The sequence below is a fragment of the Doryrhamphus excisus genome, chromosome 1 (genome assembly GCF_030265055.1).
Source record: "Doryrhamphus excisus isolate RoL2022-K1 chromosome 1, RoL_Dexc_1.0, whole genome shotgun sequence".
Lineage (NCBI taxonomy): Eukaryota > Metazoa > Chordata > Actinopteri > Syngnathiformes > Syngnathidae > Doryrhamphus > Doryrhamphus excisus.
In genome coordinates, this window is record NC_080466.1 from 14,246,277 (window position 1) to 14,273,012 (window position 26,736).

The 26,736-nt window shown below is 46.9% G+C and overlaps 1 protein-coding gene across 9 annotated transcripts in view; it reads left to right on the forward strand.

The window, feature by feature from the left end:
- The window catches only part of sorbs2a (sorbin and SH3 domain containing 2a), a 47,337-nt gene that overhangs the window by 17,721 nt on the left and 2,880 nt on the right, over window positions 1-26,736 (forward strand). For 4 of the 9 annotated variants that reach the window (XM_058084828.1, XM_058084864.1, XM_058084837.1 and 1 more), the window contains 17 exons: window positions 3,280-3,633; window positions 5,190-5,319; window positions 5,395-5,570; window positions 6,975-7,041; window positions 8,979-9,029; window positions 9,103-9,313; window positions 9,385-9,499; window positions 11,653-11,724; window positions 14,496-14,552; window positions 15,960-16,009; window positions 18,031-18,215; window positions 18,441-20,189; window positions 21,023-21,102; window positions 21,584-21,681; window positions 21,898-22,012; window positions 22,089-22,220; window positions 23,192-23,410. In XM_058084828.1, coding sequence (XP_057940811.1) covers window positions 3,280-3,633; window positions 5,190-5,319; window positions 5,395-5,570; window positions 6,975-7,041; window positions 8,979-9,029; window positions 9,103-9,313; window positions 9,385-9,499; window positions 11,653-11,724; window positions 14,496-14,552; window positions 15,960-16,009; window positions 18,031-18,215; window positions 18,441-20,189; window positions 21,023-21,102; window positions 21,584-21,681; window positions 21,898-22,012; window positions 22,089-22,220; window positions 23,192-23,410 — 3,861 coding nt within the window. Of the gene's footprint in view, window positions 1-3,279; window positions 3,634-5,189; window positions 5,320-5,394; window positions 5,571-6,974; window positions 7,042-8,978; window positions 9,030-9,102; window positions 9,314-9,384; window positions 9,500-11,652; window positions 11,725-14,495; window positions 14,553-15,959; window positions 16,010-18,030; window positions 18,216-18,440; window positions 20,190-21,022; window positions 21,103-21,583; window positions 21,682-21,897; window positions 22,013-22,088; window positions 22,221-23,191; window positions 23,411-23,555; window positions 24,342-26,043; window positions 26,359-26,736 lie in introns of all 9 variants that reach the window. The other 5 variants (XM_058084901.1, XM_058084847.1, XM_058084892.1 and 2 more) reach the window with 5 other exon arrangements.

Below are 26,736 nucleotides of genomic sequence, written 5' to 3' on the forward strand. Positions count from 1 at the left end.
GGCAAAGTATTAAAGAAATAAAGTCAGAATTAATAGGGTGGGTCAGCAGAAATGTAAAAAAAGCAAGTGTATAATTGAACTATGATGAACTAATAATGAAAAAAGTCTTTATTTTGTGAAAGGTAATATAAGTTTTTAGTTAATATTAGCAAAACAACAGATAAAGTTGTCATTTGGTTATAATCTCAGCAGAATAAAGTCATCATTAGTTGGGGAATAAAGCAAAGAATTTAAATAAATATAGAACAGAAACTGTTGTATTTTTTACAAGAATATAACCCAAATATGAAGAAAAAAAAGTTGCAGTTTTAATAACGTTAAAAGGAAAAATATGCTCATTTTTATGGCATAAAGTTGAAAAATGAAAAAAATATCAAAGTTTTTAAATAATATGATGTCATTTTGAAAAATGAGGTTGGGGGAGAGGTTGAGATCTTAGCAGAATAAAGTCCAAATGTTACTGAAATTAAGTCATAATGGAAAACATTATGGAAGGAAGGACGACGTTAGCAACTGCTAACTGTGCTGTGTTGCTGTTCCACGTCGTTTGCTGTGAAAGGATGCCGACCTCGCCCCGCCCCCGCCCCCGAGAAGAGATAGCTTCCATTTCACGCCCGCCGCTTCTAACGCACCGGCCTCCAGCTCCCTCACTGCGCTAGCTAACGATCCGAGCCCCGGGACTCAGCTAACGTTCTCTCAGACAGAGCTAGCAGTTTTTAGCAGCACGTCCTCCTGCTCACCCAACCTCGCTGACCCTCTCCTGATGCCTTCAGCTTACACACAAGCACCAGAACGTAAGGTGTCCTCCCTGAGACTCATCCCCGTCACCATCCCCAACCCCCCTGAGCACCTTCACGTCCCTCCCGACCCCCGCTCTGAGACCGTATTCGACCCTTCACCCCCTCAGCCCTCCACGCGCACCTCTTCGCTCTCTGTCACTTTGCTCCCCGAGGGCGCCAGGCAGAGGGACGCTTCTCACGGTGGGACGGAGCTCGAGACCGCCATTGAACCTCGTGAGATGACCGAGGCTCCTCCCACAGTTCCACCCAGACCTTCTCCTGCCGAGCTGTTGGTACATGGACAAGCGGGCTGCAGAAACTTGACTAAAACTTCATCTTGGTGGCATCAAGGGGCAGAAAAGAGCAACACCTTCTTACTTACTGGGGGGTCACAAGGAATCATTGGAGGCTAAAGCACATGTGTGGCGCCCCCTGCAGCTTGTCTCAACAAGACATGCTAGCATACATGGAATTATTAAAAACACACATTAGGGATGGAACGATTAGCGCTATTACGCACCTATTCCAAAAAAAGTGCACTTTTTCTTGAAGAGAAAAGTTCAAACATGGTAAACATAAACCACAAAAATCAATTTAAGAAGAGAGCGAAGAATGAAGTTGAATGTGTTGATCACATATGGTATAGTCATGGTATTATGAGAAACAAGCAAAACAACAAATAATTTGCCTTTTTGGGGAAAATGAGGTTGTGGGGAAGTTATAATATAAAAAGTTATAATATTACCCAAATTAAGTCCAAATATTATGGGAATGAGTACAAGAAGCAAATTTACTGTAAGAAAGTTGAAATAGTTGGAAAAAATGGAAAAAAACGGCCGTAATTTCACGAGAATAAAGCCAAAATATTACAGGAAAAACAGTCGTATTCAAGCAAGAAATATAGTCACAATTTGATGAAAATGAAGAAAGAAAGAAAACAACAAATAAAGTTGCCATTTTATGGAAAATTAGGTTGGGGGAAAAGTTGTAATGGTACCAGAATAAAGTCCAAATATTCTGGAAATAAAGTCATAATCACAAAGTCACATTATGAAGCAGTTCTAAGTTCTATTATCGCCATACAACGGCGCCACCATGTGGTGTATTTTTCAGACTAGTAATAGCGCAGGTCAAAGGGTGGGGGTGCACATTTTGATGTCCGTTTGGTGTCCAAGCATCAGCTTTCATGCCATGCTGTGTGTTGCTCTTTTGTTTTTTTCAGTTTGGGTGCTGCCGTTTAAGCCAGTCGACTAACTCTGGTTTTCTTCATGTGTGAGCAGCCGCTGTGACCGACTGCTACCCGTGTGGCTGTAACGTACGCCATGTGGACAGCAGCGCAGTATGGCTCTAACAGCATGGAAGTGCTGAATGATATACTTTTACTTTTACATACTTTTTTCATGATCACGTGTTGATGCTAAATGTCTATCAGCTCCCTCATTTGTTGGCGTTATGCGCCCTTCCGAGGTTGCAGCTCAGCGAGATGAGCCAATGCAGGCTGATGCCCCATCATGATGAGTTCAAGGACAACTGCTGCCTCATCATTTTGCCGTCCAAATGAGAGCCTGTCCATTGGACTTCAGCTATAGATTATTATTATTATTAGATTATTATTTTCTGTCTAAGATCCATCCTTTTGACCATTTAATTCAGTAAAAATGGCAGAATTTGAACATTTCCTGATCAGATGCGGAGCACAAAGCTGGGATGAGGCTGTGGTGAACCTCTCAAACCCAAATGATCTATTGCCAGTGTGCTTCACTGAGTGTATAGAGTTATATTTATGATTGTATATATGGTAATTGTGGGTTGTCCATGTCAGACTTAGTTTACTGTCTGATTGATTGAAGCAATTTCAACTAGAAATCAAACCTCATACTGACCCCGCCCCCCTCGGATCAAGGAAAGAGTGTCTTTGATGTCCTTATTTGGCTTGGGTTACCAAAAAGTTCAAAGCATACCATCCAAAAGTAATACAGCGGTTAGCATACATAAGTCAAGTTTAAGTGTATGTGTGTGCTAGCATGCTAAAATTACCTCTTTATCCTTTCTCTATATAGAAATATAGTGTGACATCATTATTCTGCGCTGCAGTACTCCCCGCATCCTGAAGGGGTTGGGTCCGGCATGAGCTGCCAGGTGCTTGTCGCTGCCACCCTTCCATAGAGAGGAAAGCAAAGCAAACTAGGCAGGCGGGACTTGGCTACAGTCGTGGGAGTCAGTTTAGCGACTAGGTTAAGATAGCATGCTGCTGCTGTTCAAATGTGAGTCATATTAGCGCTTTAGCTAGGTACTGTACTATTACGGTACAAATTCCGATTTGGAGGAAGTCTGTCTACTTGTGTCCACATGGCGTATTCTCGGCTTGGACTAACAATCTTCTCCATCCACAGCATGGATTAACGAGGACGCGCCGCAGCGTCGTGACGCCTCACTGCGTTACTCGCAGTCGTCTAACCAGCGATACTAAGCTCTCTCCTCTCCCTCCCTCCAACACCAGGGGGCCTTCTGCCCTGACTCCACAGCACGCCACTCCCCCTTCCTCAGCCACAGCTCCGAATCCCTCGAGTACCTGTCGGGCCTAATGTCCAAGGCCATGTCACCCAGCCCGTACGCGGCTAGCGGAGCCGTCCTGGCGTCCGTCAGCAGCTGCGCGTCGCCCGTGACGGTCTCGGCTCTCAGCCACTACTCCTCCTCCTCCACGGCGGGCCTGCTGGACGAGCTGCAGATCTGTAGCCTGGACTCGCCCGGCGCCTCGCCCACGCCGTCGCCCACCCTCAGTCACGTCTCGGCTGCCGCCGCCGCTGCCGCCACCGCTGGCCTTGACGACGCGCTAACAGCCGCTGTCACTAACGTAATTATCCCAGCCAGTCACCGCTGTAACGCACATGTATGCCCAAACTGAGCGTCCGCCTGCTGGTTTGGATGGCCACCCCTAAATCTGCTCAGCATTCATTCTCCGCTCCCTACCTGATTCCAGAGTCCCGCCCACCACCCTGTCATTTAACGCCTCTGCACTCTTTCTCACTCTGCTTGCTTGTTTGTCTTCTCGCTGTTGGAATCCAGTCCAAGCACACCCTTGTCGCATGTGCAAGACTTCCTGCTTTGCCTTTTAGTGCTAAGCTATTGCGGATGACGAGCAAAGCCGCTTCTTTAACGATCTTAATGGCGATTACCTCGTACCCCCACATCATGCAGCTCCTTCGCAGGGTCTCACGGATGTGCAGCAAGCGCAGACTTGATCGGACGGCGCAAGGCAGTTACACATGCTACATAGCATGGCGTACGCGAAAAACTGAAACGTACCAAATCAGTCCAGATTTGATCAGAAAGAATCATGTAAATCCAAATCAGCCCTTCCGGAATGATAATGATTCTAGTTTTACGTAATTAGAAACTACAGGAGCTCCTCCACCAAGTTCCATAGCCTAAATGTTAGTATGCTAATGTTAACATGCTAACAACGTTACCAGGAAGGCTAAATGTCCTGACCATTTTTTTCTAAGTCATGAGCACGAATTCCAAAAATGGTCTTATTCCACAACGTTAAATGATCCTTTAAAAAAAAAAAATCCTGGAACCAGACGGCAAAGAATTCTCGGTTCTGCTAATCGGTTCTGCTAATTACAATTCCTGAAATGGTCATCCAAATCCATTTCGAACTTTTGAAGTTACTTTGACCACAGACAAACACTTGTGGAAGTAGATGGTGGACGTGGTTCAGTATATTTTTCATCAAAAATAGTAGTCATGCCAAAATGTTGTGTTGCTGCTGGATGTTCACAGTATCCCAGTCATACTATTAGTTTGTTTTTGTGTCCAAAAGAGGAAGGCCTAAGATAAAAACAAACAAATCAAGTGCAGAGAATGAGAGACAGACGGACTCCCACCTCGAGTTCTGTTCTCTGTCAACCGATTACGTTTTTTTTTTTTTTTCCACAATCGATTCATCTCAAGATTTGTCAAACTGTACATGGCGTCACATCGGTTGATCTGTCACCACCCTATTGTTGTACCCTATTGTTGTGCCAAAGAACCGCCTGGTACTCTCTGCAGTTGAGTACTGGAGCGTGGCCATGTTTACTTTTCATTGACATAATGAGTGACAGAAACTGTCCTCATTTGCATGAAACAAACTTTTTTCTGTTTTTTCAATGTGCTTGTTGTTCTTAAACTTCCTGTATTTGTTGTTGTTGAAATAACGTGTGTCCCCCGAGGAAGCGTCTTCCATCGTGTCCAATGTGTAACTAAGCTAACGAAGCAGTTGACTGATTTGAGGTGTCCCTGTCTAACTGTCCTCACCCCTCGGAATCATATCCGTCTCACTTGTAGTATCACTAAAAAGTGTCGTTACATTGCGTTATCTTGTGTTGCTGATTATCTCCTGTGTCTCTGGCTCGCCCCCCTCAGGGCGCGGTCCTGTCCCACGCTATGAACGGGGGCTCCGCTCACGCCCAGAGACCCCTCTCTCCTCCCTGTTACCCTCCTCCACCCGCCTCCCTCCGCCATACGGGCCTCCTGAGGCACAGTCGGAGCTCAGGTGAGGCGCTCAGGATGCCGGCGAAGGAGTGTAGTACCTCTGATCACCACACGTCCTCTGCTCCCGTGTGTTCAGAAGGCAGCGAGTCCTTCTCCAGAGAGTCGGTGGCGTCGGGCTTCACCAGCGTTGGCAGCACTGTGCCCCTTGCCCGCTTCTCAGAGGAAGAGAAGAAAGTGTCCGTCATCAAAGCCCCCCACTATGAAGGTATCGGACCTGTGGACGAGTCTGGCATCCCCATCGCCATCCGCACGGTGAGATTCGTACATCACCAACTCTCAACTACAGATGCTTTATATTTCCTTTCGTGCTCACCTCCCATACAGCAGTAGCTTACTCGTTACAGTTTTCACAGAGTTGTGAAACTCAACAATGTTCAATTTACATAACTGAGCTGCTCATGAGCGCCCTCTGGTGGCTGCTGGGAATAATGGATTATGGGAAAATAGCTGTTTTTATTCTACAGTGGTGTTGGTACTTGTCTTGTATGTTTCTTTGCTACCTTTGGAGTGTTAAGTTGCTGTGTGATGACCCAGTGAGTTAGACTGTTCTATTGAGTATGACCTCCCATGATTTCTGATGGTTTGACAAGCTCCTAGGCCACACTTTGGGCGCCAATGTCCTATGGGCTGCAGAAAATCAGAAGATGTGGGCTTAAAAATTGTTGCCAAAAAGTTGCAAGAGCAGCGAGGACACAAGAAGCTTGGGTGAAAAGGAGAGAAAAGACTCCATTGTTGGACATTATTGTAAGCAGACAAACATTTTTGCAGCCTCTCTATTTGGTAACCGTGGAGAGTGAAGTGGTAATTGGACCCCCCTCCCACCCCCCCACCCGGCCAGCTAGCTAACAACCGGGCCAACACTGGCCTTCTCCTCTGTGGAGCCTCTTTTCTGAGCCCAGGCCAAACACAGTATTTAGTGGCAGTGAATAAAGACAGGATTAACTGCTGGTGGCGCTCTCGTCGATGGCGAGTACACAAAGACGCACATACCACACACACTCACTGATGTGTGTGTGTGTGTGGGGGGGGGGGGAGGGGGGGGGGGTATGTGTCATTAAATGTCAGCGTTGCTAATGTAAACGCATGCCTGCAGATGTTCCTTTGTGTGCAAAGTACTGCAAAGTACTCTGATGGCAGTTTCATGACATATTTAATGTCTGCATGGATGGAAAAGTCGTGTCAGTCGCAAAACGAGACAATAAACAAGATTGGGTCGATGAGACAAGAAGTACAATGAACAATAATTTGATAATATATTGTGATCTAATTGTGATAGTGACGTAGTCCTCTAATAGTGAGGGAAGTATATACTGTAAATACTGTATACAGCATATACATTTATGTATACTATATATATATACAGTATATACAAATATGTATGTATACAGGATGCAAAGCTCAAGTCATTACATTTAACACTGATGAATAAGTCAGGTAAAGGTCCAGATGTTGTTTTAAGATGTGTAGTGAAGCCTGCCTTTGGGTCTACACACAGGGCGGGTTGATGTAGCTCGTGAGGATGAAGGATTTGAGCGGCTCTGATGATATTTCTTCGGTATTCGGTGCTCATAAACATGCTGAAGGGACACATATTAGGACTAGACCATGATAAAAAGTCAGGTTCTGGGACCATGAAATCTTTCTCTCCCCACACAGACCGTGGACAGACCCAAGGACTGGTACAAGACCATGTTCAAGCAGATCCACAAGGTCCACAAAGCAGGTATGTGACCCTGGTGTCCCCGGGTGCCTTCTCACGCTTCCATCTCATTAACGGCGACCCTAAGGAACCCCCCAAACCCCCAACTCATTAAGCCGCCAACAAGGAACAGAAACGACAAGCGCTCGCTAATAAAGACACAATCCACCCTGGGAAATGTGCTCCAATTTAGCAGGTTAGACGGCGAACGTCCGTACAAGGCTCGTTTGTTCCTGACTGCTCAGGCCGCTTCTGACGCAATCAACGCTCAAATAGCAACACTCGCTATGCCAAACCGAGCTGTGCACAGAATCATCCCAGACGGCGGTCACTCAGCGCGGTCCAAGGCCTCCAAAGCAACACGCTTGGTTGGGATGGAGACACCATGTATGGGGGGGGTCCATCCACATGTGTTCCCCCCCAGCGAGGCACACATGGCCACAGAAGAAACGATGCAACTTTGATATTTTGTACAGATATGCTAGTATGTATAGTATATAAATATATAGTATATAAGTGTTATATACTGTATTCCAAAAGACAACTTTTCCTACTTTTTCAAAATAGTTTGACTTTCTTCTTAATTTTCTTTTCATAATATTATGACTTTATTCCCATAATATTACAACTTTTTTCCCCAAGCTAGTATCTTTGTGTCAAATAATATTATAACCTCTTTTCGGGTCTATTCTACTAAAATGAATAAAACTACTTTTCCTCATAATATTCTGAGTTTATTGATCTGGCATCAGATGTGATGGGACAATGAATATAAAAATGTACATGCTGGTTCAGACGGTGATTAATAAGATTAAATAGTGTTTGCTGTGATTGTTTATTGCATTGAAATGTGCCTGACACTCTGAGAAACCTTCCTTTTGGAGGTTTTGTTGACATGTATGCACTGTGCGCCTGTCAGCCAATTCACCACTGCGCCAGGTGCACGTCGCCTGCACTGAGAGTAGACCAGGTCGGAGCTGGCGAGCTTTCAGCAAACCTTGTATTGTCACAGATTTTTCACTGTGCCAAGCTAAATATGTGGATACCTCCCCGTGGTGCGCCGCCACACCCATTTCGGCACAGCCAGTCTACCGGATGACCAAATTGGTTGCGCACAGTGGTGCACTGGACCAAATCACCACACTACACCACAAAAATTGAGCCCTAAAACATAATTTTCTAAAAAGTTCTAAAAACTTACGGCATTTTTGCTGTTGTTGGGTGTTTTATGGTTAAATGATATGAATAAATGTGGGCCAATAAAACCCCCTGATGTAAATGCACGCAGTACGTATGGTGCACATCAGAAACAACAAATAGGAACCCCCCGTTGGGAGTGCAACAGTGAGGGCCAATCCAAGCCTCCTGTGGGCGCTCCACAGCTGGCTGATTGAGGCGGGGACGGGCGTGGATGTTGGTGGGCATAATGCTAAATATAGAGCGGGCCGATGGGAATGTCACGGACACACAACATGAATTTTCATACTCGCTGTGGTGAAAGAACCAAATGGGAGCATGTCTGAGGGACGTCTGCCACGCGGTAGATAACGCCACCGTGATGATTTTTTTTTTGTAATATTGTCGTAAAATTCCCATTTTTCTCATGAATATTAGGACTTTATCCTTCTAAAATTACTGCTGATTTTTCCATTTTCTTGTGAAATAATATTTTTAATATATGCTGCAGGCTAATAAACAAATGGCACCTCCAAAACCAAAAAATAGTAAAGTCATGTTTCAAATATTTATTTTCCGTTCATTATTTAACATACTGAGCATGACTTTCATGTGTCACACACATGATTATTATGTTATTTCACATGAATATGCATCATTACAAACATGCAATACATTTATTGAACACAGAACGCATGAATGTTGCGTAAACAGTGTGATTTTTTGCTTTGCGTCCGACTTGCATGAATGGTCATTTGACGTCATGTGACTGCAATTCCCTGCAGATGATGATTATTCAGACACCTACAGTGCAACGTACGCCATCATCAACAACGGTGAGAGACGCTTTATCACATTTCTTTGTCTTGTCATTTGCTTGTGAGTCCAATACTTTGTCTTTCGTGACAGATGACTACAGCGTGCCCCCCAGCGCCACCATGGCCCACCCGGCCCCAAGGACTCACACGTACAGACCTCTCTCCAAGAGCCTCTCGGACAACAGCGGCCACCTCTCCGCCCGGGATCCCTCCCCGTCTCCAGTCCCTCCGCCGCCGCCGCCCCCGATGCCGTCCCTGCTGCAGCTGAGGGCTCGAGACAGCGACAGAGACACGCCAGATATGTAAGAGACAGCGAGGAGACCGTTTTGCTGCACTGATCGTTGACAGAAGAGGTGTTCTTATGTTGTTGCAGGAATGAATGGGGCCCCCCCGACAGGAAAGTGGACACACGGAAGTATCGCGCCGAGCCCAGGAGCATTTTTGAATATGAACCCGGGAAGTCCTCCATTCTGGAGCATGAAAGACCTGTGAGTATCTTTTTATTCACGGCAACATGCAGACCTTCTGCGTAGGTCCAGAATTGTGTGCCGAGTGCATTGCATCAGCGTTTGCACTCGCGCTCCTGACAGTGGAAGTAGCCGGGAAGCAGTGGGAAAGAAAACAAAGTATGAAGAAAAGCGAGTTTAGTCATGAAGAAGCGCAGCAACACTCCAGTCACTCTGATAGGCCGACAAGAAAGAAAGAAGGAAAAACAAAAAGCTGTGAGGATAAACACTCAACACTCTGCTGGGTCGTTCACTATAACGCCAATTCAACATCTTTTTGGGGGCGGGCGTGCTGTCGCACTCCTCGTGGTGTTGCTTTTGTGTCTTTTATTGCAGATGGCTGTCGGGAGATAGCTTTAAGCCGCTCAGTTTTTCAGGCTGACTCATCTTTCCTAGAAACGCAGCCTGGCATCCGCCTTAAAGGAAAACTGCCCGTCATCCACAGTCCGGACATGAGACAATCCGTGCGTTCCAAAGAGAGAAAACGGTTACCACAAGGGAGTAACAATGCACGTATTGTTCCATGTACATACTTGTTTGTGTCTCCCAGTCAGTACAGGTTGGGGTCCTAGTGCATCCTTTTGGGCCGTTGTGTCACTACGCCAGAAAAATAGTTCTTCGTGTTAGCCGCCACAGCTTGGTTGACATGCAGGCGACTTATGTCAACACAGCACTTTAAAGTGGAAGTGGGCGTGTCCCATTACATGCATTGTTTTTCTCTCTTTAGAACGTCCAGGAAAAGACAAAGACACGTGTGATGATATTTCACGCAAGGATTGTGGATGATCGGCAAAATTTTGTTTTCCTTTAAGGGAATATTTTTATTCATTTATTCATTCATTATTTTCATCTAGATGCGCGTCAGCATGGTGATGATGGGGAACGAATCCCTCACAAGAGAGGTTGATTGTCGACCATGAGTGACCTCTGATGCATGCATACTCATGTTGGTCATATCCATTTCTCCACAGCATTATTATTATTATTATTATGGCCTGTCAAATCAATCTATAAAGCCTTTTCATGTGTTTTTCATAGTGCAGTGGACACTCGAAACTCTCACCTTGAACGAATCCTTTATCCGACCGTCCCAAAAATTCTGAATAATAATTTGAATACTAGCATTTCACGATAATTATTATATGACGATATATGAGGGAAAAAAGAACCTCATCACTTGAAACACCAGCGCTGCTACAATGCTTGAGGCTTGTTGCGATGCGGCGCGTGAAAAGTGCAAAAGCTTTCCCAGAGACCTCCGTGGCGTCACATCGGCTGCTCGGAGCATGTGCCCGAATACAGTGCACCTTGCTGGGCTATGCCAGGTTGGCTCCCTCTGCTCCATGCTCTGGTTGTCCTGATAGTAGTGATTTGGTAGCAGCAATGTCCATCCATCCATCTTCTATATCCCCTTCTCTCTTTGTTTGCCATTGTTCCCTCGTGACACAACCCAGGTTGAAGCCTTAAATATGCATCACGTACGTATTAAATACATTTCATCAAATGTACAGAAACTCGCCACTAAGGAATGATCATGTAAGATGATTGACTTTGGCATCCTACGGCAACTATGGTGCATTCAATTACTGCCAAAAAAAATGGTGAACACATAAATGGAGGGTGTTTTAATATTTTACCTGTGTTATTGTTGTACATTTTTTAATTATTACCAAATCATGAAGAAGTAAAAGCAGTTTTTTAACCACAATTATGCTAATTGGAAATCTGCGGGGATCCACTTGACCCCCAAAACGCCAAAGTAAACAATTAAAAACCTAAAAACGTGTGGCTAGACCTGCCATTGATGGAGATTTTTTTTTAAAACATAAAGACTCTGAAACAAAATAAACAAAGGAGTGGCAGCAGCTGGATTAGCCTCGCTGAAGTTTTACATCCAATTCTGTATCAATCTTTGGAGTCGTCGGACCACTGACTCATTAGAGTTCCGAGGGTCCATTGTACGAACCTGTCCTTGGTAAATATGTTTTTATACTTCATTTTTTTCACGCTCATTGCAACCGGGTGCGTGTCCACGTCCCCATCAGGTCCATGTGTCTTCTTGATGTGACTTCTCTCCATCCTTTGTTTATTCCACCTGCTCTCTCTCTCTCTCTGTCACTGTCACGCTCTCCCAGAACTATGATGACATAGATTTAGACAACGAGCCTTGGTATAAGTTCTTTTCCGAGCTGGAGTTTGGCCGTCCGGTAAGTCAGGGCCTCGCGTAGCTGCGTAAAAGCAAACCTCGCCTTAGTAAACCTGCACCCAGTTTTCTCCACGCCACCCCTGTGGTTTTTACTACTATGTACAGTTAGACTGGGTGGGGCTAGCTAGCTAGCTCGCTGTGTGGGCATGATGTGTAGTACTTGTTGGGTGCTGTGACTCCTGTACTCCCACCACCGACTGCACTGTGTTGCTCTGTTGGCAAGTACATAAGATGCTGTGTGGCCTGTTGGCATGAATACTAATTATAGCCGGGGGTTTGATTTATCCAAAGCAGCAAAAGAACGGGCATGAGCATGGCTGGAAAAGTCATATTCAGTACACATGAATACTGTATATATGTACGTAACACATCTTTTAATAAGGATGTGGAGTCCTTGAGAAAGTGGAAAAACACTCCCCAATCATTAATTGGTATATATATGTATATTGCACAACACAGCAACAACAGAGCCAATGTTGTAATAGCATCTGTGTGTGTGGGGGGGGGGTGTTACCCTGCACTTAATAGCTTGTTTTTGAGCAAGCACCTGGCAGCTGTCGCCTTTCCAGCCAGTCAGCCAGCATCTTCCCAGTCGGCACACTTTGAAGCGCATGCAGAGATAGATGATTGCAGTGCATGAAAAAGCAAGAGAAGGAAAACGTAGATCTCTTTGACCGCACAATCGTTCAAGAACAAGTATAACAAGTATATACAGCTGAGTTGGCACACCGAACTTTAAAGGGCATGCAGAGCTATTTTTTATTTACCCAGCAATAATTAGAAACACGAGCAGTTATTCAATGTCATTAGACCAACCCCAGGCGACAATAACCGGTTACTATGTTGAGTTCATTGTAAGCAACACACCAACAATTTAAAGCACCTGCAGAGCTAAATCAATGATTTGCAGTGCATGGTACAAACTGCTTCACTTTTCCTTTAAAATGCAGTCGCTGCCATCTTGTGGTGGTAGTAAAAATGTAATAATAAAAGACACAGCACCTTGCCAACAGCCGCAGACAGTATTTTTTGACCCGGTGCTGCAAATTGGACACCCCGGCGGCGGATTGCTTTGGCAGCTGAGACATGAATGAGTGTGTAAACAGTAATAACAGTTAATGTATAGGCCAATATGGCCGCGCATAGGTCAGTCACTTAGTACCTCGGTGGGCGCCGTATCAGGATGGGTTTTCGCTAATGAATGACTTTGCTGGGATGCTTGGCCGTGTTAGTCCTCAATGGCAAGACGCCTCGCCCGTGGAGCCGCAGCACCCTCTGCTGGATGTGCTTGTTAGTGCAAAGCGCTGAAAGTAGCAACATTGAGGTTGTCGCCTGCATTATGATGAGTGGTTTACATCACAAGCACAAGGAATGGTTAGGGATTTCTCATCACTGACCTCGTAGGACATCACTTTATCACAACAGTACTTCCTCAACAGTACTCCCTCATCAGTACTCCCTCAATAGTACTCCCCCACTAACTCACCACACTGCAGCTTGTTGTGTGTAGATTGCGGAGCCTTTGTCTGCTTTTCACAGCTTGCTGTCACAACGCACGGGCATGTCAGTGTGTTGTGTGTGTGTGTGTGTGTTTGTTTGTTTGAATTCACTGGACACTTCATTAGGTAGACTTGCTGAATATGACACCCAATACAAGAGCACTATATCATAATTCACCCTTTACACCCACAGAGGAAATGGGTCGTATTTTGCAACTTTATATGTGGAAAAGGTTAAATTAAATATATAATATGACATATGGTAAATATGAAAGGAAAACATTTGTCCACAGTCTAGTACTACAAATGTTTTTATTTCATATTTATTGACTGACCAAAATAAAAATATATTAGTCACGGTTACATTTTGATTTGACAAGTATTTTATTTAGTAATTTATTTTAAAATGAAATATTGATTGATTATGCATGGTTAAATGTTATGATTACATGGAACTTATTCAATGTATTATTTAATATTTGTTTATTAAAGAAAAAAAAGCTGTCCCACAGTTACACTTTGGTTTTTTCTTTGATCTTTAAATGACCTATTTATGATATCCAGGGTGTAGCGCACCTCTGGCCTGAAGACAGCTGGGATAGGCTCCAGCATACGTCATGACCCTGTGGATAGGCGGCATAGAATATGGATGGATGATGTTTTTATTTAGAATACAAAGAATAACTTGCTATGGTTAATGTTCATTTTCCAAATGTTGTATTTTACATTTCATTTAAGAATACACTTTTCAAAAAAATACACTATAAAAATATGTAATATAAAATATATATTATTTTTATGGAATATATTTTATATTTTATAAAAAAACACTTTCTTATAATTACACTTCAACTTTCCAAGTATTCCACTACTGTAAAAAGGTACAACATTGTGTTTATTATTACAGATTATTATTATTACAGATTTTGTGATCCAGGTGTTGTGTTGGATGTCTTCAGTTGGTTTATGTCATGAAGTGGCCAGTTTTATTTCACCAAAACCGTGTTTTCCTTGGTTGGAGTCATGTTTATGGATAGAGTGTGTGTGTGTGTGTGTGTGTGTGTGTGTGCGTGCGTGCGTGTCGTACGCCATGTATTACTCAATCCTGTGCCCTCTAAGGTCTCTAACGGGTGTCCACTCTCTCCACATGTTCTTCTCCCTCTCCCCATGATGTCACCGCTGCTTGTCCTCCTTCACCTCATCTTCACCTTGCTCCTCTTCCTCCTGCTCCTCTTCCTCCTGCTCCCCACGCTCACTGCCGCTGCCGCTCAAGCCTCCTAAAATACGACTGGATTATAATCCAGACGTCTCGGCTCGCCAGCACATGGAGGTAAAGTCACGCCCACGACGACCAGCCATTCCATATGAAAGAGTTTGGTGGTTGGGATTTTCCAAGATGACGTTGTGACAAACTATGAATGCACATCGAAACAATGTCTTCTCTCAAGACCAAAAAAGCAAAACTAATCCAGATTTAATTCTGTCTGAATGCCAACGTAGCGAAATCGGGATCCAAACGAAAGTTTTTTCTGCAAATTATCATTGGTCCATCTTAGCCAGTCAGTGCAATACGAGTCTTTGTTGAGCACCTCTGAGTTAATCAAACTCGAGCTTCTGGGAGCATGCATTATTAGTGTGTTGCAAAATGCGAGTCTTCATCGAGCACCCGTGAGTCGGTGTAAGTTAAGTCTTCATCGGGCACCTGTGAGTCAGTGAAACATGAGTCTTTATCGAGCACCCGTGAGTCGTGTAAGTCGAGTCTTTATCGAGCACCAGTGAGTCGTGTAAGTCGAGTCTTTATCGAGCACCCTTGTGTCGTGTAAGTCGAGTCTTCATCCAGCACCCATGAGTCGTGTAATTTGAGTCTTCATCAAGCACCCGTGAGTCGAGTAAGTCGTGTCTTCATGGAGCGCCTGTGAGTCGAGTCTTCTGTAAGCATCTGTTATTTAGTGGTAAAATACGAGTCTTCATCAAGCACCCGTAAGTCGGTGAAAAGTGAGTCTTCATCAAGTACCCATGAGTTGGTGAAACTCGTGACCTGACTTGTGAGACAACAGTCTCTGCTGGATACAAAGTTGCAGCACTCTAGCAGTTGCAGCGCCATCAAGCCACTTTCTATTTAAGTTATCATGAAAATGCAGTCGGATGAGTGGCACTCCAAATTGTCCATAGGTATGAATGTGGGTAGGAATGGTTGTTTATCTATATGTGCCCTGGGATTGGCTGGGATTGGTGGACCCCGCCTCTCGCCCCAAGACAGCTGGGATAGGCTCCAGCACCCCCACGACCCTGGTGAGGATAAGCGGTAGAAAATGAATTGCCTTCTACTGACTTGTTTATTATCTCCAAAGCAGTGTAAGTGAATGAGGATATGGGGGTGTGTTTCATACGTTGTGTTTTGAATCCATTCCAGAAGTCCAGGCCGTGTTTATTAGGTAACATTTGCCCCCTCAGCTGAGCTCCTTTGCTTCTTCACCTTTGCCTCCATTCTTCCGAGCCGTCAAGAGGGAGAGAGAGAGAGAGAGAGCAAGGATGTGTTTTTAAGGCTTGCTCCTGCTCAGGTGCGCCACGTGGAACCATCGTTGCTCGGTACACGGGGTGGGGGAGCGTTTTGAGCGTCGCACAAGGAGAGGCGCGTGCAGCTAGATGGGGGATGCAACGTCGTGAGCTTCTTCCTCTCAACTCCGCTCTTTTGTTCACTTCTTTTCTCTCCTTTTTGTCTTCTGCTGTCTTCCAGACGTCCCTGCCGGTCGCCCCCGCCGACAAGCTCCCCGAGAGACCTGTGAGGTAACCCCTCTGTTTCTCCCATCCCCCTGCCCCTCCCCCGTGGTGTAAACATCATTGGTCCACGCCGCACGCTTTCAGCTCCTGGCCTTGTTAGTGCTCGGCTTTTCATCATTTTGGTTAGGAATTAATTTACCGGCTCCTCGCTGGTGTCCTGACTTAGTGACTTAGTGAGGCAGAATAAATGAACGCAGTGAAAGCGCGGATTCAACCCTTCACCCTTCCTCCCCTCGCCTCAGCAAGCGCCCCTCCTCCTCCTCCATCCTTCTCTTGTCCTCTGGTGCCATTCATCGCTGGCCTGCTTATTCCTCTGGGAGCACAAATGGCTGGTGATGAAAAGGCATTGGAAGCTCGTGGATGACATCCCGCCGGTGTCATCCATTGGATGTGCACTTCCTGTGTCTGATAGCTGCAAATGGCAGGAATAACTCCATGTTCACTACCGCTACCTGCATGCTTCTTAATACAGGGCTGTCCATCACGTATGGTGATGGCATCCAGGCCACTTTCTAGAGGTCACATGACATCAGTCAGCTGACATTAACTCTTTCAGTCCAACACATTTTCACAAGCTGTCCCTCTCGGTACCGCCCATTTGTGGCTGATTCTTCAGGGCACACAGAATAACGTCTTCTATGGCTACATGAATGTAATATATGCCGAATGAAAGATCTTTCATCAGGCAAAGAGACTCTTTTTACCTTCTCACGTTCTTTGGTAACCAGCAGTCAAACAGTCTGTTTCAGCAAAATATCCAACAAAAAAAGGGAGAACTTTCACACAAGTTTTGCTATATATATGTAGCCAAAATATGTATAATATATACCGTATTTTCTGGACTGTAAGTCTCTCCGGAGTATAAGTCGCACAAGGCCAAAAATGCATAATTAGGTAGAAAAAAACATACATAAGTCACACTGGAGTATAAGTTGCACAAGGCCAAAAATGCATAATTAAGTAGAAAAAAACATATATAAGTCGCTCCGGAGTATAAGTCACACAAGGCCAAAAATGCATAATTAAATAGAAAAAACATACATACGTAAGTCGCACTGGAGTATAAGTCGCACAAGGCCAAAATGGCATAGCTAGGTAGAAAAAAACATACATAAGTCGCACTAGAGTATAAATGGCATTTTTTATAATATAAGTATAAGTCGCAGGAACTGCCAAAAAAGTGTGACTTATAGTCGGGAAAATACGGTATATACAACTACGTATGCCACAACATAAACACACAAAAATTGCCATTTTACATGAAAATAACAATTTATTTACAAATACAACATCATAAGATATTTACAGTTTTTACATTTTGAACTGAACAGTGTATGCACATGTTCCCTTCAATGCCTAGCCTCCTTTCAACTTCGTGGATGCTATGGCATGGACTTACATATGTACTTACTCTTTGGGGAAGATGCACTGTATTTATGGTCTAAAACTGCACCAAACATGATCATCACCTCTTTTTGCTTCTTACACTAAAAGACATGGGATTGAAAAAAACATACGTACCGTATAAAAACGTTAAGCTGATTGCGTCGGCCTGCTGGGATTTTAATGTCAGCTGACCTCATGTCATGTGATTTCTTCGGTCGGGATACATAGATAGACAGATAGACTTCCTTTATTGTCATTGCACAATAACACAGCAGTGAAATTGCCAACAAAATGTTGTTGCCTGGCTCCTGTATTATGATAAATAATAATAATATTAATAATGTGGGGTGTATATTGCTCAACAGTAACAGAGCCAGTGTTGTAATCGCCGTAAGGAGCAAATTGCTGAGTCGGCATAAGTCAGGCTGATGAGCAAGCAGAACACACATGACAGCTGAGTAGCAACATTTTAAAGATCGTTCTGCCTTTCTGTTGATTTCTTTGGACGTCCAAGGTCACCCACAGTCGGATCAGATCCGTTTTGGCAATTACGTACCTAGTGAGGATAGGAGAGTCCGTCCATGGGCGTCAATGGGAGCGTTGAGGCTACATTTGTGGTTGTAATGCTGACCATCTTTCAGCGCCGCCAGCGACTACAGGAAGAGAAGGAAGTCCGAGCCTTCGAGCTCCCAAGCGAACGCTCCGTCCTGTCAGAGCCGCGTCGTGACCGCCCCCAAAGCGTGGGACGCCAACAGGCCCGGCAGCAGCAGCAGCCTAAAGAAACCTGTCATTCGCTCGTCGCCATCCTCGCCCTGCAGAGCCAAAGGTAAACAGCAACGTCTACTCAGCACTTTTCTCTCTTTTTTGCCTCTCAGGCTGTGGCGTGCGTGGTCTTTTTCTGCTTTGAAATTATGTCTTGAGCCCTTGAGCACTTTTTCTTTATTCCTCCCTCCTTTCTCTCCTTCCACTTTCATGCTAGCTGCTACTTAACACGCTTTCCTGCTTCTTCTTCTCTTCCCACCACGCTGCTCTTTGTGGGACGTCTTAAAAGGTGGGGCCGCATGCGTCATGTATTCAAACACTTTGACCTTTCCGGGTCCTTGCCAGCACCCCTCTCTGCCCCCTACCCCCTCTGGGCCGGATGGCGGCCCCTCCTCTTGGCGGGCGAAGCACCCGGATGCGGAGGAGGCGCTGCCTCCCGCCGGCAAGCTCAGGTCTCGCAGCTGCGACGACTTGCTGAGCGACGACGGCCCAAGCAGGCGCCGCACCTGCCGCTCGGAAAGCGCCGGATCGCTGTTCTGCGACGGGAACAACTCCGATTCCAACGGATCCGCCTCCGTTGGGTCGGCGCCTCGTCTCCACAGGCGACTCCCGCGTGATTCCCCGGACTTTTTGAAGCTCTACCGCAAGATGCATCACATCGACAGATCCCATCTCATCTCCTCCGAAGTCATCCGCTCGGTCCGTGCCCGAATCCTGGAGCTGGAGCAGCAGCCTCACCTGCATCTGCATCGCCTCGCTCCGTGGTCGCCCGCGAGCGGCAAGGAGGTGCCGCACGACACGGTGCCGCACCGCATTTCCGAATACGAACACCTTATCCAGAAATCCAAATCCATGCCCAACCTGGGAGATAGCGAAGTTCCGTCAGGCGCTACAACGCCAGGTGGCTCGTCGTCCCGAGCTAGCAGTGGCGGTGGCGCCGGCACCCCCAGTTTCCCCAAACGCCGCTTCTCCATCGAGTCCCTGTTGGAAGAAGACGACAATGTCAGCAGACCGGGACCTCACACCGTGGATCACTCGCACAAGCCTCGAAGCCCACCCGAGGGCCAGCCTCGCGTCGGGCCGGAACCCACACGTGGGCGTTCCTATCTGGCTCCCCCCGTCCCCCGAGCCCCGCACGCCAACCTTGACTACTCTGACAGCGAGCAGGACGCCATCGCCTCAGACCTCAGCGACTTCATCCAGGTGGAGGGATCCTCGTTCTGCAGCGAGAGTGACTTTGACCACTGCTCCCTCACCTCCTCGGAGAGCCTGTACGGCTCCACCACGGGGCGCCGCCCCCTCCGCCATCACCACCACCACCACCCTGGCCACCAGAGTGTTGGCCAGAGCCAGGGCTACCAACACCGACACCTCATCAGCTCTTGCAAGGGCCGCTGCCCCGCCTCTTACACCCGCTTCACCACCATGCTCCGCCACGAGAGAGAGCGAGCACGCCAGGACCGTCAGAGACCTTCGCCGCAGAGTCGCGGCAGCCGCTCCCAAGTCCAAAGCTCCCAGTCCCAGCAATCCATGTCCAAGCTGGCCTTCCTGGTCAGCCCAGTGCCTTTCCAGAAGAAAAAGGGCTCGCCGCCGAGTTGCAGGAGGAGCAGCAGCACCGCAGGAGGTCGAGGGAGCAGACCCAAGTCCAAGCAGGCCATCTACGAAGCGTTGGACGCCGCCCTCAGAGACATCTACGAGCACATCCAGGCCGAGCGAGGCCACAGAGGCTCCAGGCCCCCCGACGACAGCATCCTGAGGAGAATACTCTCGGAACTGCTGCCGAGCGTTCCAGAGCGAAGCTCCTCGCTGCCGGGGAGGAGGGGTCACTGGCATGACGGCGGCCGCTCATGCGCCACGCCGTACACAGACGGGAGCCCTGCAGGGTACGCCTCATACGGGGGCGATCCGCCCACGCCGCAGTTACAGTCACCACGGATACAGTCGCCCATCAGTGCCTGTTACGCTCGCCATTTGGACGCCTCCAACGGCAACCATTACGAGGAGGAGCATGGCGATGGGAGCGGTATCTGTTGTTCAGGTGGAGATGATGCACGTGTTTGCTTTCCATTTCCATGTGCTCGTTGTCCGCTTCACCCCCCCACCCTCAGAACACCCGTCAGTATGTGTTCACCCGTACCTGATGTTGTCCACCGCTTCGTTATCCATATTGAATGAATTGTTTCATCACATTTTCCAGCATAAAAATATCGAAATGAAGAGAAATACAAACATAAAAGAAAAGGCATTATGGTATGTACTATTCTAAACAGATACACAATACACTATTGTACACAGGTCACTGTAATGTTGGGTGAGACACACCAGACTCAACAGGCTGATTTTTGCACAAGCGTCGGGCTAACTGTTGCCGCTGTAGCCGACGCTATGCCGAAACGCAGCAACGCATTTATAGCAAAACAAATGAGCAAGATGCTTATTTATGTCGTAGTTTTTCATATTATGTCTGCTCTGTTGAGTATTAGCAGTGTAGACGTGACTATAGGGGTGTTATCTCATGTCTAGAGAGCTCTAGTATTAGTAAAAAACTGTATTTAGAAGATCATAAGCAGGTTTTTTATGTTCTAACATAAAAAATGTTCCATTTATAAATGAGGGATGCGACTTCACAAAAATTCATTTATCACTGTTGGGTCTGTCACCAACCATAAGGAGTTTTAACCTCCGCAGTTTGTGGTTATGTTGTCATTTTTATTTTCTTATTTGTTGGATGAGAAGCATGTCTTGGTGGAATATTGTGGGAATCCCTTCATGAGCATCGTCATCACACCCGGCTTTACTGCCGTATTTCTGAAAAATTAATCGCTTTCACGATGCTAACGTTCCTCCATTTGTCTCCTTTTCCAATCACAGAGCAGGATGTCCCCCGGAGTTATTCCACCATGGATGGGCGACACACACCCCAGAGTAGAAGAGGCCCTCCCGACAGAGAGGTACGAACTGCTCATGTTTCCTTCAGCATAGTTAGCGTTAGCATGCTAAGTTCACTGCGTTGCTGTGTAGCATCCATCAGCATCATTTTTTGTGCATGCTTATGAGAGAATATGCCGACAAAATAGGCTGTTTTTCTACAGAAGACATGTCATTCATTCTGTGTGGGTAAAATGTACAATCGGGCGACAATGCAGGGTCAACTGGGGGGCATAACTGGGCGGCATACATGCTCAAAAAACCCACACTTTGTAGTGTTTATGCCTCGATGTGTCACTGATAAGGTTTTTTCCTGTTTGGTAGTCCTTGAACGCAGCACAGTCAGGTCAGGCAAAGAGGAAAAGATCTTTATCCGGTCATCCTTTTGTAATATCGTGGTTCGATTATCGCTCCCTCGCTACGTCAGGCCCCGCCACGCCCCCAGAATGTCAAATGAAGTCTTTGTGCTTATCTCTGCCTTTCTTTCTCTCTCTGACTTCCCAGGTTTCCCATAAGCAGATGACACAACTTATTCTCTTCTCTCTCCTCCATCAGAAGCAGCCCGCCAGAGCCGTTTACGATTTTAAGGCCCAGACAGCTAAGTGAGTACAGACAAAGCTTTCACGCATGAACGCCGCAACCGAACACGGGCAACCGGCACCGTTAAATCTCGGATTGGCTTACGCCTCCTCATCCTCACGTCAGCACATGATGCCGCGCATGCACGTCTCGCTGATGCTCATTGGCTGCTTCACGATGCATCCCGCCCACCGACACACGCACGGAAAAGGCATGCCAATGACCCGCCTGTGTTGCAGGGAGCTGACGTTTAAAAAGGGCGACGCCGTCAACATCATCAGGCAGATCGACAACAACTGGTACGAAGGCGAGCACCGCGGCCGCGTGGGCATTTTCCCCATTTCTTACGTGGAGGTATGTGCACACCTGCGAGGAGCGCACGTCACACAGCGTTGATAAGCGTCTCGTCACGACTCTTTCATTCATGCAGAAGATGGCGTCCGTGGAGAAGCAGCAGCAGCCCAGCCGCCCTCCCCCGCCGGCCCACGTCAGAGAGATCGGCGAGGCGGTGGCTCGCTACAACTTCAACGCCGACACCAACGTGGAGCTGTCTCTCCGAAAGGTAGGTTGGAAGTGTAGTGGAGCCAAGTGGAAGAAGAACATGTAGAAAGATGTCAGAATCTGATGCGGTTTAATAACTCTGCTGTCTAAAGTAGCACATTTCTCAAGCCGAACAGCTAGGTAACACAGCTAGGTAACGCAGGTTGGTAACACAGCTAGGTAACACAGCTAGGTAACACAGGTAACGCAGGTAGGTAACACAGCTAAGTAACACAGCTAGGTAACACAGCTAAGTAACAAAAATAATGCAGGTGGGTAACAGCTCGGTTACACAGCTAAGTAACACAGCTAGATAACAGGTAACACAGGTAGGTCACAGTAACACAGCTCGGTAACACAGCTAAGTAACACAGCTTGGTAACACAGCTTGGTAACACAGCTCGGTAACACAGCTCGGTAACACAGCTAAGTAACACAGCAAGGTAACACAGGTCAATAACACAGCTAGGTAACGCAGCTAGGTAATATAGCAAGGTAACAGGTAGGTAACAGCTAAGAAACACATGTCAATAACACAGCGAGGTAGCACAGGTCAGTAACACAGCTAGGCAACACAGCTAGGCAACACAGCAAGGTAACGCATGTAGCGTAGCATTATAGTTGCACATTACTTACAGGTACATAGTCCCCAAGCTAGGACAAAGTATTCCGTAACAAAGTGTCCTTTATGCCTTTTGTCATTCAATGTGTGTGCCTAATTACATCATCAACTCAACTCAGTGAATTATTACGGCCACTAGGTGTCGCCAAAAAACCAAGAGCCCCTCCACATGAACCTAAAGGAAGCACATGATGTTAAATATGTTGGCATAAAGACTCGAACAGCCGTGTAAGCATCGGCTGGAGTCTGGTAAAATGTGATTACGAGGTTTTAGTTTTAGTTCCACGCCTGCCACCAAGATATTCTAGAATTGACCACAGAGGCCGTACTTCTGCTGGAGGTTCACCCAACATCGTGTGTTTGTATTTTAGGGCGAAAGGGTGGTGGTGATCAGGCAGGTGGACCAGAACTGGTACGAGGGCAAGATCCCAGACTCCAGCAAGCAAGGCATCTTCCCTGTGGCCTACGTCGACCTCATCAAGCGCTCGCCCTCCAAGAGCTCTTCCCACCACCTGGACCACCACCTGGACCACCACCTGGACCACCACGGTTACCCCGGCAGCAGGACGTCAAGCTCCACCCCCGTCAAGGTAGGGACCCCCCCCATGATGGTGAGAAGTCCATGACGGTTTTATGATGGTGGCAGCTTGACCCTGGAACTGATTATTTCTGTTGGCGTTGATCACAGAAGCTTTTCATTCACTGTCTCCCCTCTTTTCCACTCCCCCCTTGGAGCCTTTCTACCACCCCCCACCTCCACCCGCCACCCATGACCTGTCCTCCCCCCACGCCCTGCCGACGAGGCCTGACCTGCAGGGGATCACCCACGAGTGGCTCTCTCTCACAGTGGACGCCGCCCCATCCGCCCCGCCTCGCTCTCTGTCCTCCACCCCCGCTCCCCCCATGCCACCCCCGCTTCCGACCGACCTCACCCCTTTCCTCCCTTCCGCAGCCTCCCCCGTGCCGCCTTCCCGGCCCCGTTCCCGAGCCTGTCCTTTCAAAGAAGACATTTTACGCCTGCCTCTGTCCCCACCCCCCCGTTCCTTCGCCGCCTCTCCACTTCCCAGTTCGGCGCTCAGAAGCGGCCGGGGGCCTAGCGTAAGCGAACAGTTGCACGTGGTGAAGTCAAAGGAGTTGTCTAGAGCGGCGTCAGAGCCGGTGACGTCGCCAGGTCGCTTTGCCGATGTGGAGCTGCGCGTCAGAGACCCCTATGACGACCCGCTGTCCGTGGTCCTGGGTGGCTGCCACCGGCACCCGGACGCTTCCAGACTGGCGCTGGAATATTCCACTCCCTCCCTAGTGACAAGTCAGGGTGGGTCTCAAGTCAAAGCAGCCGGCCAATCAGCAGGCAGGCCTTTGTCAAAGTCGCACAGCCACAACGCCGTGGCAGGGGGGGTCCACTACAAAGCCCCCACTCAGTCTGAACGGAAGGCACTTATTGAGTTATTCATTGAGGAGGAGGAGGAGGATGAGGCTAGGGAGGAAGAGGAGGATGTGTTCACTGGGAGACTCAGTACACAGGTAGAACACATGTGACCTATGACCTTGAAAAGCCACCTTTCCACCCAGCAGTGCAGTCGGGTACGCTAATGAAGCTAGCATGTTTTTGGAATGGGGGAGGAAACTGGAGTACCCGCAGAAAACCCACCTAAACTACCGTAGGTCTCTACAGATGAAAAACTGTACTGCTTGGTGGAAACATGCTTGATGTCCTAAAGCGCTGCAGGACCTTGTGTAGGACATGGAGGAAGGTCTTTTTCATCATCATCATCATCATGTACTTGGATCGGGGACGCTACATCGTCTTTTCATGGTGTGGATATTCAGGTGGTATTCCTAAAGACAAGTACAATGGTACCTTGGTTAACATCATTAATCTGTTCTGGAAGGCCTGACTCAAACCAAAATGGACTCTAACCAAAGCACATTTTCTCATGGAAAAAATAATGTAAATCAATTGCAGACAGCCAAAAATGTTAACTCAGATTACATTTCATATACAATCATTTGAATTTGACTTGATTTCAATACGTAAATACTCTGATTTCAGCCTCTTCAAAGTGAATATTTTTCATTTCTTTGAAGTCACTCATGCAGAACAACATATTCATACCATCATCTTGGACTTTGGACAACACTCATTGATATTTTTGCATCTTTTCTGATAACTCATGGACCAAACCAATAACTGTTTGTGTTTGCTTCATATTGATTTGGTCCACCTCAAGCAGTCCGGGGGCCGTTTGCAGCCCGCTGCTGTTGTGTTTTTATTGTCAAATATACTGTGCTAAGAAATTTTTAAAAACTCAACAAAAACAACAGCACAATTTAACTGAAAAAAGTCCAATCATTAAGAGAAAGTAGTAGTAATCTAATCTGATTTTTTACGAGAATAGTATCATAATATTATGAATATCAATATCGTAATTTTCATAGCAGAATGGTGAATAAAAAAGACTAAGAAAAGAAGACAAAATTACTTATGAGAAGCTAAACAAAACAAAGTTGTAACAGTGGTGCCTTGCTTCCAGAAGGTACGACTCAAACCAAAACGGACTCAAACCAAATAGTGTTCTCATAGAAAATAATGTAAATCTAATTCATCCGTCCCAGATTCCCAAAAAGGTTAGCACAAGACACGGTTCATAGACACTAATTGTAGTTTTACAAAATAATTACAAATGACAAAGAATGGACAAGTGAACATTTAGCATTCATCACAATAAATATAATAAATCATTTTTCACGATTTCAACAAACGCTAAAGTGTGACGCGATTTCGTCTTCGGCGTGGGATCCAAGATGGCGGGCATTTGGTTGGACCTTAAACAAGGGGCCAAACGCACGTCATGGCAAAATTTTACCAAAAAATGTTACTAAAAATTTTTGTATGTTAACCACATAATGCCTTAACTGGGGCGGATGTTATCCAAGGTACCCCTGGATGTTGCACAGCGCAGCAGCAACACAAGCGATGTTGTAATAGCGCTCAGGAGCCAATTGCTGGATGCTGATCATGGTGCAAACTACCATCTTGTGGAGTTTTATGAACTACATCAGGAGGTTGCCTACAGCCACACTTGTTTGAATGCTTATTTGAGTCGGCTTGGAAAGGATGTTTACTCTCCATGTCCTCACAAGGCTTCACTTTGTTTGCTGTGGAAGGCTGGTGTAGCATCTACCATGTATATTCAGTGTTGTGTCATTGCCCCCCCCCCCACAGGCTGACGTCTGCCCCCTCCCTCGGTCACCTTCTCCTTCCACCAGCCCCTCCTCGCCAATGTCCCCACGACCCTCGACCCCGGCATCTCCTCCCGCCTCGCCTCCCGGCGACCAATCGGCCACCTCCCCACCCCTCTGCGCCTCTCGCCCCCCGCCCCTCCCCCTCTTCTCCACACCGCCCCCCTCTTCCGCCTCGCCCCCGTCCCCTCCTTCGGATGACGCTCACCCCCAGCCTGCCACCTCCTCCCCCCCTTCCGTTACCTCCCGCCGCTCCCCCCCTGTGCCCCACCCGGGCCGCAGGTCCCCCAAGGTGAAGGTAAAGGTGTGCAAATGCTGGTGCTGGGGCTGAATGCTAACCTTTGCTGTTGGCTTGGCGCGAGATGGAATGATGAGTAAAAAAGTAGAATTTTCCATAAATGAATAACCGTACCTAATTTGCGTGCAAATAAATAAACATCTGGGAATCGTCTTTTATGAAGGTAAGGGGGTCCCGACCAAAAGGGGGGGCGCTTTGGTCATTTGTCCCGCAAAGTTTTCCAACGTTGCTGACGTGTTTTGGTGTCATGAGCACTAAAGGAATATTAACATAGTACATAGTACACAGTGTGAATACACTAACCTAGTATAATAATACACTAACAGATGTCATGGAAGATAATGAGCCCTAGGCGTGTGCACGGATGCGTTGCATCGT